General features: G+C 45.1%; 1 protein-coding gene across 2 annotated transcripts in view; it reads left to right on the plus strand.

Moving 5' to 3' along the window:
• The window catches only part of LOC119435569 (lysine--tRNA ligase-like), a 65,074-nt gene extending 54,603 nt beyond the window's left edge, over positions 1-10,471 (plus strand). For both annotated transcript variants that reach the window (XM_049672724.1, XM_049672719.1), the window contains 2 exons: positions 8,305-8,452; positions 9,914-10,471. In XM_049672724.1, the coding sequence (XP_049528681.1) occupies positions 8,305-8,452; positions 9,914-10,002 (237 nt within the window). In that variant the 3' untranslated portion in view covers positions 10,003-10,471. The remainder of the gene's footprint in view (positions 1-8,304; positions 8,453-9,913) is intronic.
• The last annotated feature ends 3,803 nt before the right edge of the window (positions 10,472-14,274 follow it).

A 14,274-nucleotide genomic window follows, 5' to 3' on the forward strand; every position in this document is an offset into this window, starting at 1 on the left:
TTGACGGCAAAGTGCGGTTTCTGCCGAGGCTCGCGGCTTCAAGGTTAATTGGCGATTTATTGGCGGACGTTATTTACTCCGGAAACGCAGCTAGTAGCTTGTTTGAAGCGCAGCATGACGTGGTTATAATAACTGCGTGCCGCCAATGTGTCCATCATTTCTGTTTCTGGATATTACCGATGACATCTGGGAAAACTAGCATTATACGAAATGATATCAATTTGTGTCTGTGTGTGTCGCATGCACACAAGTGCATTTTTTTCTCCACGAGATCTGCAATAGATGGAAATGTTTACGAAGCTTCTCGTAAGAACATAAGAATTATTCAGGTAATTGAATATTGCAACTCGCTTTTTCAAAATACTTCAGGATGTGAAAAATCAGCTGCTCCAAGCTGCTCCAAAATGCCAAATTGCCGGCTCCAAAGTGCTCCAAAATGAAATTTCTGATGCTCCAAAAATTGCTCCAAATCATAAGTCTGCAGTAGCATCACTGCTTCTATGTAAAAGGATTTAACAAGTCATGGGAAGCGCGTAGGAAAAAGAACTTTCATGCAAAGATGAGTAAGTGCTGCTCATAGTTGTTTCTCTAGCCTATGTTCAGTGCATGAATACCAGGAAGTGCTGTATAAACAGAATAGAATGATGTACATTTGAGAATTGGCAACACCTGTATAGCTTCAAATAAAGAATTGTTGTGTTCTCGAAAGTTTCCTTTTTTTTTTTGCATTCAGCCATGTTTAGAAAGCATGCAGACGCCCATTTTTTTCCATGCCAGCTCTTTGGCTTCTTCTGAGGGCAGAGAAATTTGTTAAGGGGGGAGGAGGGGATGAAAAATAACTTTTTTGTTTCTTGGCAGAAAGGGCTGAAATTTGGCACACACGCTGTACATTGCAATAGAGGGACAAATCCAAAATTTCATTAAGATATCTTCATTAGTTTTTGTTTTATAAGAATTTACAAAAGTTTACAAGTTCCTTGCTCGTGGAAAGCCTGGCACAGTAACGAAACATGGTACGGAACTGGGAATACTTTGTATGTTTGCCCAAATGTCTAATCTATATCAAGACAGTGCTAGATTTTTTTTTTTAGTGCCCTTATAATTTTTTACTCAACATGACATGCATGTAACTTGTGTTTGACTGCATAGAGCCATGCAGTAATTGTGAAGTAATTAAATAATAAAAAAATAAATGAACATTTCAAGACTGTCTTGATGTGCAGCAACAGTTCATGGATCACAGCAAAACAAACTGGATCAAAATCGGTCCAGCCATTGTTGTGCTATGCTTTCCACGAGCGAGGTGACCAACCAAAAAAACACTATTGAGAAAACGAGCTGCAAAGTTTTGCAAGCAGTGCAGGTTTATTAGAACGCATCAGGGCGGTAATTTTTGGCATCAGTGCTGCCAAGCATCTTCTTGCATCGTTGCCTCTTCGTTTGGTGGGCTTTGAAAATTTAATAGCCTGGCTAGTACATCAAATTGAACTTCCGTTCAGTTGCGGACATCGCGCGAAGGGAGTCGCGCACGCTGCATGCTCGCGATTCTGCCGTCACCGCTGACGCGAAACGCGGCTCGAGGCGCGTCTGAATGGTGCGCCGTTCGGGCGACTATTTGTCCGGTGAATTTTCGGTTATTACACTGTAGCTCGTCGACGGTTGGGGCTCGCTCAGAGGCGGCGTGTTCATGTCGCACGATGCATCAAACTAAGTACACCGTCTTCGCCGGCGATGGTGACCTTCGACCCGCGTCGATACGATCTCGGCTGGTTCGCGCGGCCGTACGCCGAGGCGCGGGAGCTTCCGTTGGCGCGTCTTCCGTCGACTGCGTTATCGGTACCGATGGCACAGGGCGATTGTCAGTTTCGCTGCTTGAGTCACACGGTGCAAGATAGCGCGGCACGTAATCCACGGTGCAAGGTAGCGCGGCACGTTCAGTCGGGTGCTCCTCCGCTAATCGCCGTATTTTTCTCGCCGTAGGAGGCTTGCGCTTCGGTATTCCGAAGGCGTGCTTCGTCCAAACTTTCTTCTCCAACAAGCGACGATCCTTAACTAAACTGGGCGCTCTCAGAAATCCGAATTCTGCGTGTCAAGTGAAGACGCCGGCATGGTTTGCGATGCGAACTGCGGTAGCCATCTTGCCCGCTGCCGCAGCAGTAACCAATGGGAAGACGCCATTCAGCACGGCAGCCAATCGCAGGCCCGCTTTCATCGGAGGGCCCGTGTGACTACCTCTAGCAGACCCGCGATTCTTTTGTGTTTGTGCGTTTCTTACAAGATGGCGAAGACCGACGAATTGAGAAGCGGAACGGCGAAACTTTGAGCTTTCGAACGATACCAAGATGGCGGCGCTCGGTGGCGGGAAATACGAGATATGGCTCCGTGAACTGCGGTGATTTTGCGCGATTTAAAGCTGTTTTTTCGCCCTGCGCACTGACAAATTAATTTTTTTCGGGCACTTTTAGTGCGTTTCCAGCCAAATCATTTTGATACAGCGTAGATTAGGCGTTGCAGATACCGAAATGCGGGGTTTCCAAAAACCGATTTTTCTCATGATTTTCGCGATCTGATCCCCGCGTCCCCCCTTCAAGCCGTTAAGAGCTCAATGCATCAAGGGAGCTCAATATAAATCTATGACGGCACGAGAACCTGGAGGCAACTACAAGGTTGCATCGCCAGGCCTTTGCGAACCTTGAAGAATCGTTAGTTACAGGGAATGATAAAAATGGTTTATTCAGAAAGAGAAACATAACGATGTAGCTTAAACTAATACTTCCCCTTCCCTTACGTAGAGTAGCAGGCCAGATGTTCCATTTTCCGGCCGACCTCTCTATATTTTAAAATCATTAAACTACTTCTTCTTCTTCTAATACTTCTCTTCGGTGGTTTCTAACAAATCCTGACCGCACCTTTCGACAAAATTACAAAACATTGTTGAAACTTTAAAATTGTCACGTTTGCGATAACCAGTTATCAGGCACAGAACGATATAAAAACAAAGCTGAAATAGGATTGTCTCGGTTTGTTCGTGGTACGCCCCAGTAATAAATTACATGTACCGACGCCGCGAGTCCGCGCTGGGCAGCATTCGAAAATCGGCTGTTCCATGTTGGCCGCTTGGCAGTCTCAGCGTTTCCTGCGTTAGGTGGTGGTCGTTCAAAAGCCAGTAAGCCCGGCAATTCCTGTGGGCGGCGGCAATTACTTATGAGACATGCACTGAGATACAGAGCGACGATTCCAGGCCACGATGCAACGCGTACCGCGAGTTTCATACAGCCCATGCTCTGCTGGCGCCACCTCGCGCCGTCAATGTGAGAAGCCTTGCTTGCGTGCGCTCCCTGAACCCACTACCCCATACTTCTAGTACACTAGGCTCGACACGGGTGCGAGGCGGCCATTTTGAAATGCCGACGCAGAGTTAGGGTCGTGTCAAAAGTGCGCGTTAGATTTGAGTAAATACGGTATTCGCTAGAAAGCGGCACTATAGTGGCATCGCCCGTTTGGTGCCATTACGATAACACCATAACGCGCGCTGAAGCTACATCATGCCGATACTACCGATACGACGCAGGTCAAAATGGCGACGTCCCTCGTGTACTTCAGTTGGCTACTGGCGCGGCTAGTAGCGGCTGCGGTACTGACTTTTCTAGATGGCGCTAGCTAGGAACCTATTTATCAGTTTCAGTTAAAAACTGGCGCGTTTTTTTAAATCCTCGAATCTAAGCCGACCCTAGAGTTTCGTATATGATTATTTGAAAAAAACTATCGACCTAGATTCGAATAAATACGGTACTTCACTTTTCAGATGAAACTGCGAAATTTTTTTTCTTCTGCTTTCTGCCTTGGCGATCATATGTGCCTCCGCCTCCTCCTCCTCGAGAGAGAAATTTACGTTTACGCTTCTTCGTTGGCGTAGCCATTTCGACCGGACACACACCACACAGAAAACGGCAGCGATTGTGGTGATCCCGTGCAGTTTCGTACAGGCGCGTGATGACCACGCGTGGCTATGGATTGCAGTGGTTAAATCGTTACTTTGAATTTGATTTCATTCGCAAAAACCTCATTCAAACGGACATGCAGTCATCACAGCTTTGGAAAGGCCTGCTAATTTGACTACTCGACAGTTCCAATTTCAGCTGAGTCGCAGTTTCGTGCTCGAAAAGTTCATTGAAGCAGAAATACCGAATAAAACGCCTTTGCTATGAAGAGACTTTTTTTATTGCTTTCTATGGGCAGTTGACGAGGAATCAGAAAATCTTAGTTGTGGCGGAAATTTCGTTGTAGCGGCGTTCGTTGTTGGAGGATTCGATTTATCACCCTTGCACTTTATACGGAACATCACAGCGATGGCAGAAATTCGCCTGGAGTGTCGGTATAATTGCTATCGCAATAAAAATCTGCTGGTTATCATCTAGAGTACCCTTAAGGGGGGAGGAGGGGATGAAAATTAACTTTTTTGTTTCTTGACAGAAAGGGCTGAAATTTGGCACACACGCTGTACATTGCAATAGAGAGGCAAATCTAAAATTTCATTAAGATATCTTCATTAGTTTTTGTTTTATAAGAATTTAGAAAAGTTTACAAGTTCCTTGCTCGTGGAAAGCCTGGCACAGTAACGACACATGGTACGGAACTGGGAATACTGTGTATGTTTGCCCAAATGTCTAATCTATATCAAGACAGTGTTAGATATTTTTTTAGTGCCCTCATAATTTTTTACTCGATATGACATGCATGTGACTTGTGTTTCACTGCATAAAGCCATGTAGTCATTCTGAAATAATTAAATAATGGAAAAATAAATCAACATTTCAAGACTGTCTTGATGTGCAGCATAGTTTATGGATCACAGCAAAACAAACTGGACCAAAATCGGTCCAGCCATTGTTGTGCTATGCTTTCCACGAGCGAGGTGACCAACAAAAGAAACTCTGTTGAGAAAACGACCTGCAAAGTTTTGCAAGCAGTGCAGGTTTATTAGAACGCAGCAGGGCAGTAATTTTTGGCATCAGTGCTGCCAAGCACCTTCTTGCACCTTTGCCTCTTCGTTTGGTGGGCTTTGAAAATTTCATAGCCTGGCTAGTCCATCAAATTGAACTTCCGTTCAGTTGTGGACATCGCGCGAAGGGAGTCGCGCATGCTGCATGCTCGCGATTCTGCCGTCACCGCTGACACGAAACGCGTCTGAATCGTGCGCCGTTCGGGCGACTATCTGTCCGGTGAATCATCGGTTATCACACTATAGCTCGTCGACGGTTGGGGCTCGCTCGGAGGCGGCGTGTCCGTGTCGCACGATGCACCAAACTAAGTACACCGTCTTTGCCGGCGATGGTGACCTTAGACCCGCGTCGATACCATCTCGGCTGATTCGCGCGGCCGTACACGGAGGCGCGGGAGCTTCCGTTGGCGCGTCTTCCGTCGACTGCGTTGTCGGTACCGATGGCACAGGGCAATTGTCGGTTTCGCTGCTTGAGTCAGACGGTGCAAGATAGCGCGGCACGTAATCCACGGTGCAAGGTAGCGCGGCACGTTCAGTCGGGTGCTCCTCCGCTTCTCCCGCTAATCGCCGTATTTTTCTCGCCGTAGGAGGCTTGCGCTTCCGTATTCCGAAGGCGTGCTTCGTCCAAACTTTCATCTCCAACAAGCGACGATCTATAACTAAACTGGGCGCTCTCAGAAATCCGAATTCAGCATGTCAAGTGAAGACGCCGGCATGGTTTGCGAAGCAGACAACTGCGGTTGCCATCTTGCTCGCTGCCGCAGCAGTAACCAATGGGAAGACGCCTTTCACCACGGCAGCCAATCGGAGGCCCGCTTTCATCGGAGGGCCCGTGTGACTACCTTCAGCAGACCCGCGCTTCTTTTGTGTTTGTGCGTTTGTTACAAGATGGCGACGACCGACGAATTGAGAAGCGGAACGGCGAAACTTTGAGCTTTCGAACGATACCAAGATGGCGGCGCTCGGTGGCGGGAAATACGAGATATGGCTCCGCGAACGGCGGTGATTTTGCGCGATTTAAAGCTGTTTTCTCGCCCTGCGCACTGACAAATTAATTTTTTTCAGGCACTTTTAGCGCGTTTTCAGCCAAACCATTTTGATACAGCGTAGATTAGGCGTTGCAGATAACGAAATGCGGGGTTTCCAAAAACCGATTTTTCTCGTGATTTTCGCGATCTGATCCCCGCGTCCCCCCTTAAAACAGCTAGATAAGAGTTTACAAACTCGCACAACCACAGCAGCTTTTCTCGTGGGGCGTTCACCAGACATTTGTACAGCCCAGTCCCATGACTGTAGCTCATGTTCTAGAGTCCCAAGAAGCCACATATTAAACTCAGAAAAATAGAAGTTGTGTTTTAACATTCAAGCAATTGCAAAATAGCTGGTGCCTTAGCATGCTATATGCCATATTTTATTCGATTATAAGGCGGTCACGATTATAGGGCGAGGGTGCAGATCGGGGACCCAAGGAAAAAACAAAAGTATACACACTAATATAAGGTGACCTAGAGTAGCCGACGGAATATTCAGACTCAGCAGGGATTGCCTGAAATGCTGAATTACTAACACAGCCGGAATGCAACATTGCTACCATGAAATAGGGTGGAAGGGAGCTTCACCATGCACAGTGCGAGTTGTCTGCAAATTTTGCCTTTAGGTGTGACTTCATGGCATGGCGGCACGCGTTGTGGTAAAGCTACACTGTAAGGAGAAATTCGCAATACTGTGAAGCCACATCTAAGGGCAAAATTCACGTATAAGGTGGGGGGTGACTTTGAGGTTAAGGATTCTGAGAAAAAATCCTCGCCTTATATTCGAATAAATACAGTATACCAGTATACCTTCGCTTGCTTCTGAGGTAGGCCCAGCTTGATTGTATTGCCATGTCCACTTGCTCCACATATCTATATAATAGCATTTTCTTGGATTGTATTGTATTAAACTAAAAAGCATATTGCAGCCAGGGAATCTTGTCTGCAATCCTGCATACTTTTTTTATTTTATACAACATCCTGTGCCAGATTTGATTAGAAATATTTTCGAGGAACAGTATTTAACCATTGTTTGTGATTTGTAAGAGAGATGCCTACACCATATCGATATAATATGATGCTATAAATACTGAATGAGAAAAAAGGGATCCGAGGGGCCCAATCTTGCTAAGTCACAACCACATAAAGCCAACAGATCATGACAACAAGGAAAGCATAGGGGTAATTACTTGTTTTTCTAATTGCTATGTAGAAATTATCAATGAATGAAAATTAAAGTGGACAAAAAGACAACTGGCCGCAAGTAGAATACAAACCCACGTCTTCGCATTATACGTGCGATGCTCTTCTTAATTGACCTACCGTGACACCGTTTTCCCGTCTACTTTCTTGGGTACTCAGACATGTCTGTGTACTAGAGTTAACTCTGGGAATGTTGGCCAGCGCCACCACTCACGGCCTTGGTTTCAGATGTAGAACATCTTTGGTAGAGGGCAACTGACCAATAAACCTTTTTATGCTACCTAAATGTATCAAAGCTGCCGGAGACAAGACCCTCGCTATGTAATGAAAGAAAAGAAAGGGAACCGAGGGGCCTGGTTTTCAGAAGTCACAACCACATAAAGCGAACTGATAATGCACATATATATGTGTGTAATATATGCAGTCCATGCGTGTTACAACGGATCCGCATACAACATACTTTCAGATAAAACATACCATTCTTCTCCCTTAGTTTGGTCTGCCTATAACAGACTTTTTTTTTTCTTTTTTTTTCCCACTTTATTTATCGTGGTTTCTAACTCCTTTTACTGCATCAAATGGCCATAAAAGGTAATAACGTCCTTCAAGGAAAGAAGAAAAAAATTGCTGGTAGTGCTAGAAAAAAAAAACTAGATAAAGGACATCAGAAACGTGTGGTCATTCTATAAAGAAACTATGTATATATGCATTACTGACCTGCATAATCTGAGGCAAATCATACCTCTTTCAGACAGAGAGAGGGCAAAAACTGGTTTTGAGCTACAGTACCATGAATGACACAGGTGGCTAGTGCATGGTGAACTTGACAAATTACTATGGCACACAAATGCACTTTGTAAGTTTGAACCTCTTTCGGTGAACCATATGATAAGCCACCTTTCGATTTTACATGCAGCTCACAACCAATGAGTGAAATTCTTGTAGGTGGTCAAGGAATACGTGCTGGCAACTGCTGCTCTGTGGTGTTCTACTTGAAAATGGTGTACATTTGTTTGCAGCTAAAAGATCCCGAGGTGTTTGAAAATTTGGGGAACTTGCTCTGTGCAGGATAAAGCAGCTGGAGATGACGAAGCCCAGTTGGTGGACGAGAACTTCTGCACTGCCTTGGAGCATGGGCTGCCACCCACTGGGGGTTGGGGCATGGGCATCGACCGAATGGTCATGTTCCTCACTGATTCAAACAACATCAAGGCATGTTCTCTTCACGTCTTCTTGGAGCTTCATCTAAGCATTAAATCAGCAGAACAAACGTTGCGCAAGTCATTCTAAGTTTTTGATATTGCATGCACAGTTAGCTTCCATATAGTGTGTGTGTGTGTGTGTGTGTGTTTCATAAATTTCCTGAATACCCTACAATGTATCTTTTGCTTCTGCACCAAGTGTTTGACAATTGAAAGCACCTTCCTGTAAGAGTTGGATTTGTATTTGCAGCTTGCGAATACATCACCAATTGAGAATGTTGCTTCATAACGTATTCATGCTTTTCCCTTGCTAGCTGTCACAAAACATTAACATTGTTTGGAACAGGAGAACGACTGCAGAGGAAAATAGTGTGTCTCAACTAACCTATGCCAAGCTGAAAGAAAGGGGGGAAGGAAGTCTTTATATGTGGATTGAGCGAACCGTGTTGTTAGCCACTTGAGGAAGCCACTAGCATTTATAAAGGTCAGCCTGATTTGTAGTGAATAATTACCTAGCTTTTTACAGCACAATGCAATTCTCTGCAACAGGCTGTTTATCCTTTATTTTTTTTTTTTTTTTAAGTAAAGCTCACACTGCAACCCACATATACATTGCTTCGAATTTGTCACAAGCACCAGGACTAAGTTACTTCTATTTCTTGGCTTTGCAGACCCATAAAGTTGACATACCTTTCTTAGAAGTAGCTGCTAAATTAGTGCTAGCGATCGGCTTTGTGTGATGCAGCAAATCTAGAGCATGTACTGCAGTTCCTGATAGCTTGGCTTTCGCTGGCTGCTCATCACTATCTCAAACCATCAAACACAGCTAGGGAAAAGTGAATCTGGTCAGTGGCGCACATTTGGAACCCACACTGTGAATACTACCATCCTATCACATCTATGCGTCTGTGGTGTCAGGTGTGGAGCATGTTGAGTCTATTTGTAGCCTGCTTGAGATTGACACTGCTAAGGTGCACATCTGGGCAGTCATGTCAGATCTTAATATATTTAAAAGGTTCTGTGCTCTAGGGAACAATTGCATTGTATGTTTTGAAATGTGATCTAGCCTTTTAAATAGAAGTTTGGGCTGTGAAATCAATAATTAACTGACAAAATACAACAAAGAATACAAAGTGACTTGTCTGCATGGTGACCCACCACAGTGGTTCAGTGGCTGTGACGTGCTGCTGAGCATGAGGTTGCAATTTAGGTGCACTTTAAAACCAGGCATCTTTCATAGCCACTGTGTTGCTCTGGGGCGTTAAACTTTATAAATTAATCATTAAATTGTGTGCTTGGAGTGCCTCTGTTTTCCTAACTTGATGCATGTTAGTTGGGGATACCATGTGTATTTGCAAGTCAAGCAATGATAAATAGAAATTTTTGTAAGCCTTCCCCAGTTGGATTTTAACAAGCTTGAACTTCTACCGAGGCAAATTGAGGCTGACTGAAAAACATTGCTGACTTGCAGGAAGTGCTGCTGTTTCCAGCTATGAAGCCAGATGACCCTCACAAGCACCGTCATGAGGAAGGGGCTGAAGCTGCCAGTACAACTGGAAAATAGACCCAGCCGAACCTGTCATACTGCTGCTGATGAAGAGTTTTGTACAACAGCTGCTTTTCACATGTACAAGGTCTCGCCGCTCAAGTTTTACCCCCTGTATACATGAATGGGACTTGACTCGAAGCTCACCCTCAACTTTGCTGAGTAGAGAACAGCTCCCCACATCGACTGAAATAGACATCGTTCTTGAATAATGCTCCTTGGTAGTTCCTACAACAAGTCATTCAGAAGCACCATTCCACTCTGACGCATTTGAGTAGATGCTGATTGTGCCTAATTACGATAGCTTGAGAATTGCCTGGGAGTGTTATCATGGTGCAGTGTCCATTTCAGTAGAGGGTTGGCGCTGCCCTGTACTTTGTGGAGTTGAGATGAAGTGCTGAACAGAGGGGAGCGTTCTGGAATGCGAGGATGAAGTTGGCTTACATGTTTTCAGTGGAGTATGAAAATATAACTTATCTGAGAACTGGTTTTGGTGAGTGTGGCTCTTTCATATGTCACCCAAGTATGCACTTCATGTTCATGATTCCCTGGCCAAATCCAATGACAGTGGAAGACGCCGCCACGTACAAAAAGCTAATAGCTGAACACTACAAAAACATCAGGGAAAACCGCACTATTTTACCCCACCCTCACCCTTCACTAAACACGGAACAAGCACGTCTTTCGCAAAGTTCAGAGTAACACTCTCCTCAGCCACCTATGCTCTGCAACTTCGAATAGCGTAACACAGCTCACTGCCCCAACTGTCCGGAGATAAGGGCAGATACAGAACACATCCTGTACTCATGTAACACTGCCATTACCTCTCCTTATTTCCCTTACCTTCCTCCTCCTTCCTGGAGTGCTTGGCTCGGACTCGGCGGATCATCAGCCGGCCTTAGCGGAGCAAGTGCTCTTCTTTACTGGGTCTTAGTGCTGGCCTTAAATAAAGTTTCTTCCTTCTCATGTTCACTCACACAACTTAGCATTCTTTGGTTACTTCACACACTTTTCAGGGGCTATCTATCTATGTTTGTATCTAACCGTTTTCCCGCCTACCTGGGTGGTGAGCATGTCGCAGATCGTGATCAAATGGGTAGTGCATTGGGCCGCTGCGCTGACATAATGTAGTTCCAAGCCAACCATGGCACCAGCTTGGGTCAGTGAGTATGTGGCGATTTGTACATATGTGCCGCTCTTCAACGAACCTCTTTCACGCCAACATGGGTCACTGTAGACGCAGGACTGGGGAGGTACCGCTGTTGGACGAAACTCTTTAACGCCAGTATGGAGCGTCAATCTGGGCTGATTGAATCAGCCAGTCGATCTCGGCTGATTGAAAGCAACCGTGGTACCACTGCTAACTAGCCACTGCTGCAAGCGGCTGTTGTTCAGCACCGCAACGGTGGCAAAATTGCAGAGTGCCCGCTTTGTATGCAGGAGGTACTAGGTTCAAGCCCTGGTTCCGCTGGAAACCCACCGGATTTAATGCGTCAGCATTTTTAGGGTACTTCACGCACCTTCCAGGGGCTATCTATCTATGTGCGTTTGTATCTAACCGTTTTCCCGCCTACTTCGGGCACTGGGTAGTCTGTGGTGAAATGATTAGCGCATTGGGCTGCTGTGCTGAGGTAACTGGGCTCGAAACCAACCATCGGAATAATTTGGGTCACTGATGCCGCCAATGTGTACACACATGCCACTCTTCAATGAACCTCTTTCACACTGGCATGGGTCACTGTAAATAAGGGACTGGGTCAATACTGCTGTTCAAAGAAACTCCTTGACGCCGACTTTGAATACTGGGTATGTGCCACTCAGTCTGTGCTGGTCTCCAATGAGCCTTTTCCATGCCAACTTAGGTCACTTGGTATGTGCCAGTAGGTGTGCCACTCTTCAATGAATACTTTTGACGCCAACTAGGGTAATAGTTACATGCCACTATACAATGACGAAAAAGATCCCTTGAATTTCTCCGATGCTGAGCGGAATCAAACACGTGTCACAAAGGTTCCTCATGGACAGTAACCCGACACATTAGCAGGCTGCGCCACAAATGCACTGGGTGTGTGCAGCTTTTTAATAAATGATTTTCATGCCATTGCTTTAGCCAGCTGTGCCATGAATACACTGGGTATGTGCCATTCTTCAATGAACCTCTCACCAACTTAGATGACTATGTGACACTGAGTGTGCAGAAAGCGAAGGAACAATTATCAGCTTTCACAGGCACCGGTGCGCCACACTTCTCGTCTCGAAGGCCACACGCGGACTTCTCAGCAGTGCCATCAGATGGCGCACTGTTTCCAGAAAGAAGTGCAAAAAAGGTGTCCAATTGCTGCATGATGCGTTTCTCAGCGTTCGCACGCACCAGCGCGCCTTGCATTTCGGAGACCACGCACATGCTTCATGGCAGCGGCTGTGCTAGATGGCCCCGAGTATTCCCAGGAAAGTGAACAAGGAATCCCGCTGCAGTACACGCCTCATACACAACTCATTTCGACAGTGGCCGTACATTGTGTTGCTATATTGATTCAATGCTAATGCATTACCGTCGACAGTCATCGTGAGCTGGGTTCTGTCGCAATTTTTTCTGACCGTTTGGCACGATGGGAAATCCTTTAGGTCACTTCTCCATGAAAATACTTTCGTTCCTTATCTGCTACTGCATAGAGAGTGCGTAAGTTGGTGGGTAGAATAGTGGGCAAGTGTGAGGTATGTGTGCTAGCACCGGGGCATTGAACTGATGAAACATGTGCACATAAAACATTGCTTTACTGATACTTGTTTAAATCGGCAGGGGCTCTGCAAGGCTATTTAAAATACCTATTTGCTGTCTGCGGCCAGTTCCTCTCAAAATCGGACCCCGAATTGAATGTGAACTGAATTAATTTTGAGCATTTGGTGTATAAAGTTGTGGTAATTCAACTGTGATTTTTCCAAAAACAGTCAAACCTTCATATAACAAACAGGGCTACAACGAATTAGTGGGTATAACCCCTTCCGGCACAATATTAACATAATTTTCGGCTCTCCATGCTTTAGTAAAAGTCATTAAAAATAAAAATTTTTATTTTTTCATAGTTTTCCATGGTGTCCACATTTGTGGACAAGGCGCCTTAACCCAGAACAAGATATTGCACTGTAATTTCTAGTTCGCTTAGCTAGGTCGTCATCATCAGCCTGTATTTATGTCCACTGCAGGACGAAGGCCTCTCCCTGCGATCTCCAATTACCCCTCTCTCACGCTATCTGATTCCAACTTGCGCCTGCGAATTTCCTAACTTCATCACTCCACCTAGTTTTCTGCTGTCCTCGACTGCACTTCCCTTCTCTTGGTATCCATTCTGTAACTCTAATGGTCCACCGGTTATCTATCCTACGCATTACATGGCCTGCCCAGCTCCATTTTTCCCTCTTGACAATGTCAACTAGAATATCGGATATCCCCATTTGCTATCTGATCCACACCGCTCACTTCCTCTCTCAACGTTAGGCTTAACATTTTTTGTTCCATCGCTCTTTGTGCGGTCCTTTACTTGTTCTCGAGCTTCTTTGTTAACCTCCAAGTTTCTGCCCCATATGTTAGCACTGGTAGAATGCAACGATTGTACACTTTTCTTATTAATGACAGTGGTAATCTCCCAGTCAGGATTTGGTAATGCCTGCCGTATTCACTCCAGCCCAATTTTATTCTATAAATTTCTTTCTCATGATCAAGGTGCCCTGTGAGTAATTGGCCTAGGTAAACATACTCCTTTACAGACTCTAGAGGCTGACTGGCGATCCTGAATTCTTGTGCCCTTGCCAGGCTATTGAACATTATCTTTGTCTTCTTCTCGGTTAAGGTCCTCAATCATTTGCTGTTATTCGTCCCCATTGTTTTTGAATAAGACAATGTCATGCAAACCGAAGGTTTCTGAGATATTTGCCGTTGATTCTCACTCCTAAGCCTTCCCAGTCTAAAAGCTTGAATGCTTCTTCTAAGCATGCAGTGAATAGCTTTGGAGAGATTGTGTCTCCTTGCCTGACCTCTTCCTTGATAGGTAACTTTCTAATTTTCTTCTGGAGAACCAAGGTTGCTATGCAATCCTTGTAGATACTTGCCAATATATTCACGTATGCATCCTGTACTCCTTGGTTACGTAATGCCTCTATGACTGCTGGTATCTCTACTGAATCAATATGCTTTTTCATAATCTATGAAAGTCATATAGAGAGGTTGATTGTACTCCGCAGATTTCTCTATTACCTGGTTGATGACATGGATATGAACCATCGAAGAATATT

Source organism: Dermacentor silvarum, chromosome 1 (assembly GCF_013339745.2).
Source record: "Dermacentor silvarum isolate Dsil-2018 chromosome 1, BIME_Dsil_1.4, whole genome shotgun sequence".
In the NCBI taxonomy this organism is placed as follows: domain Eukaryota; kingdom Metazoa; phylum Arthropoda; class Arachnida; order Ixodida; family Ixodidae; genus Dermacentor; species Dermacentor silvarum.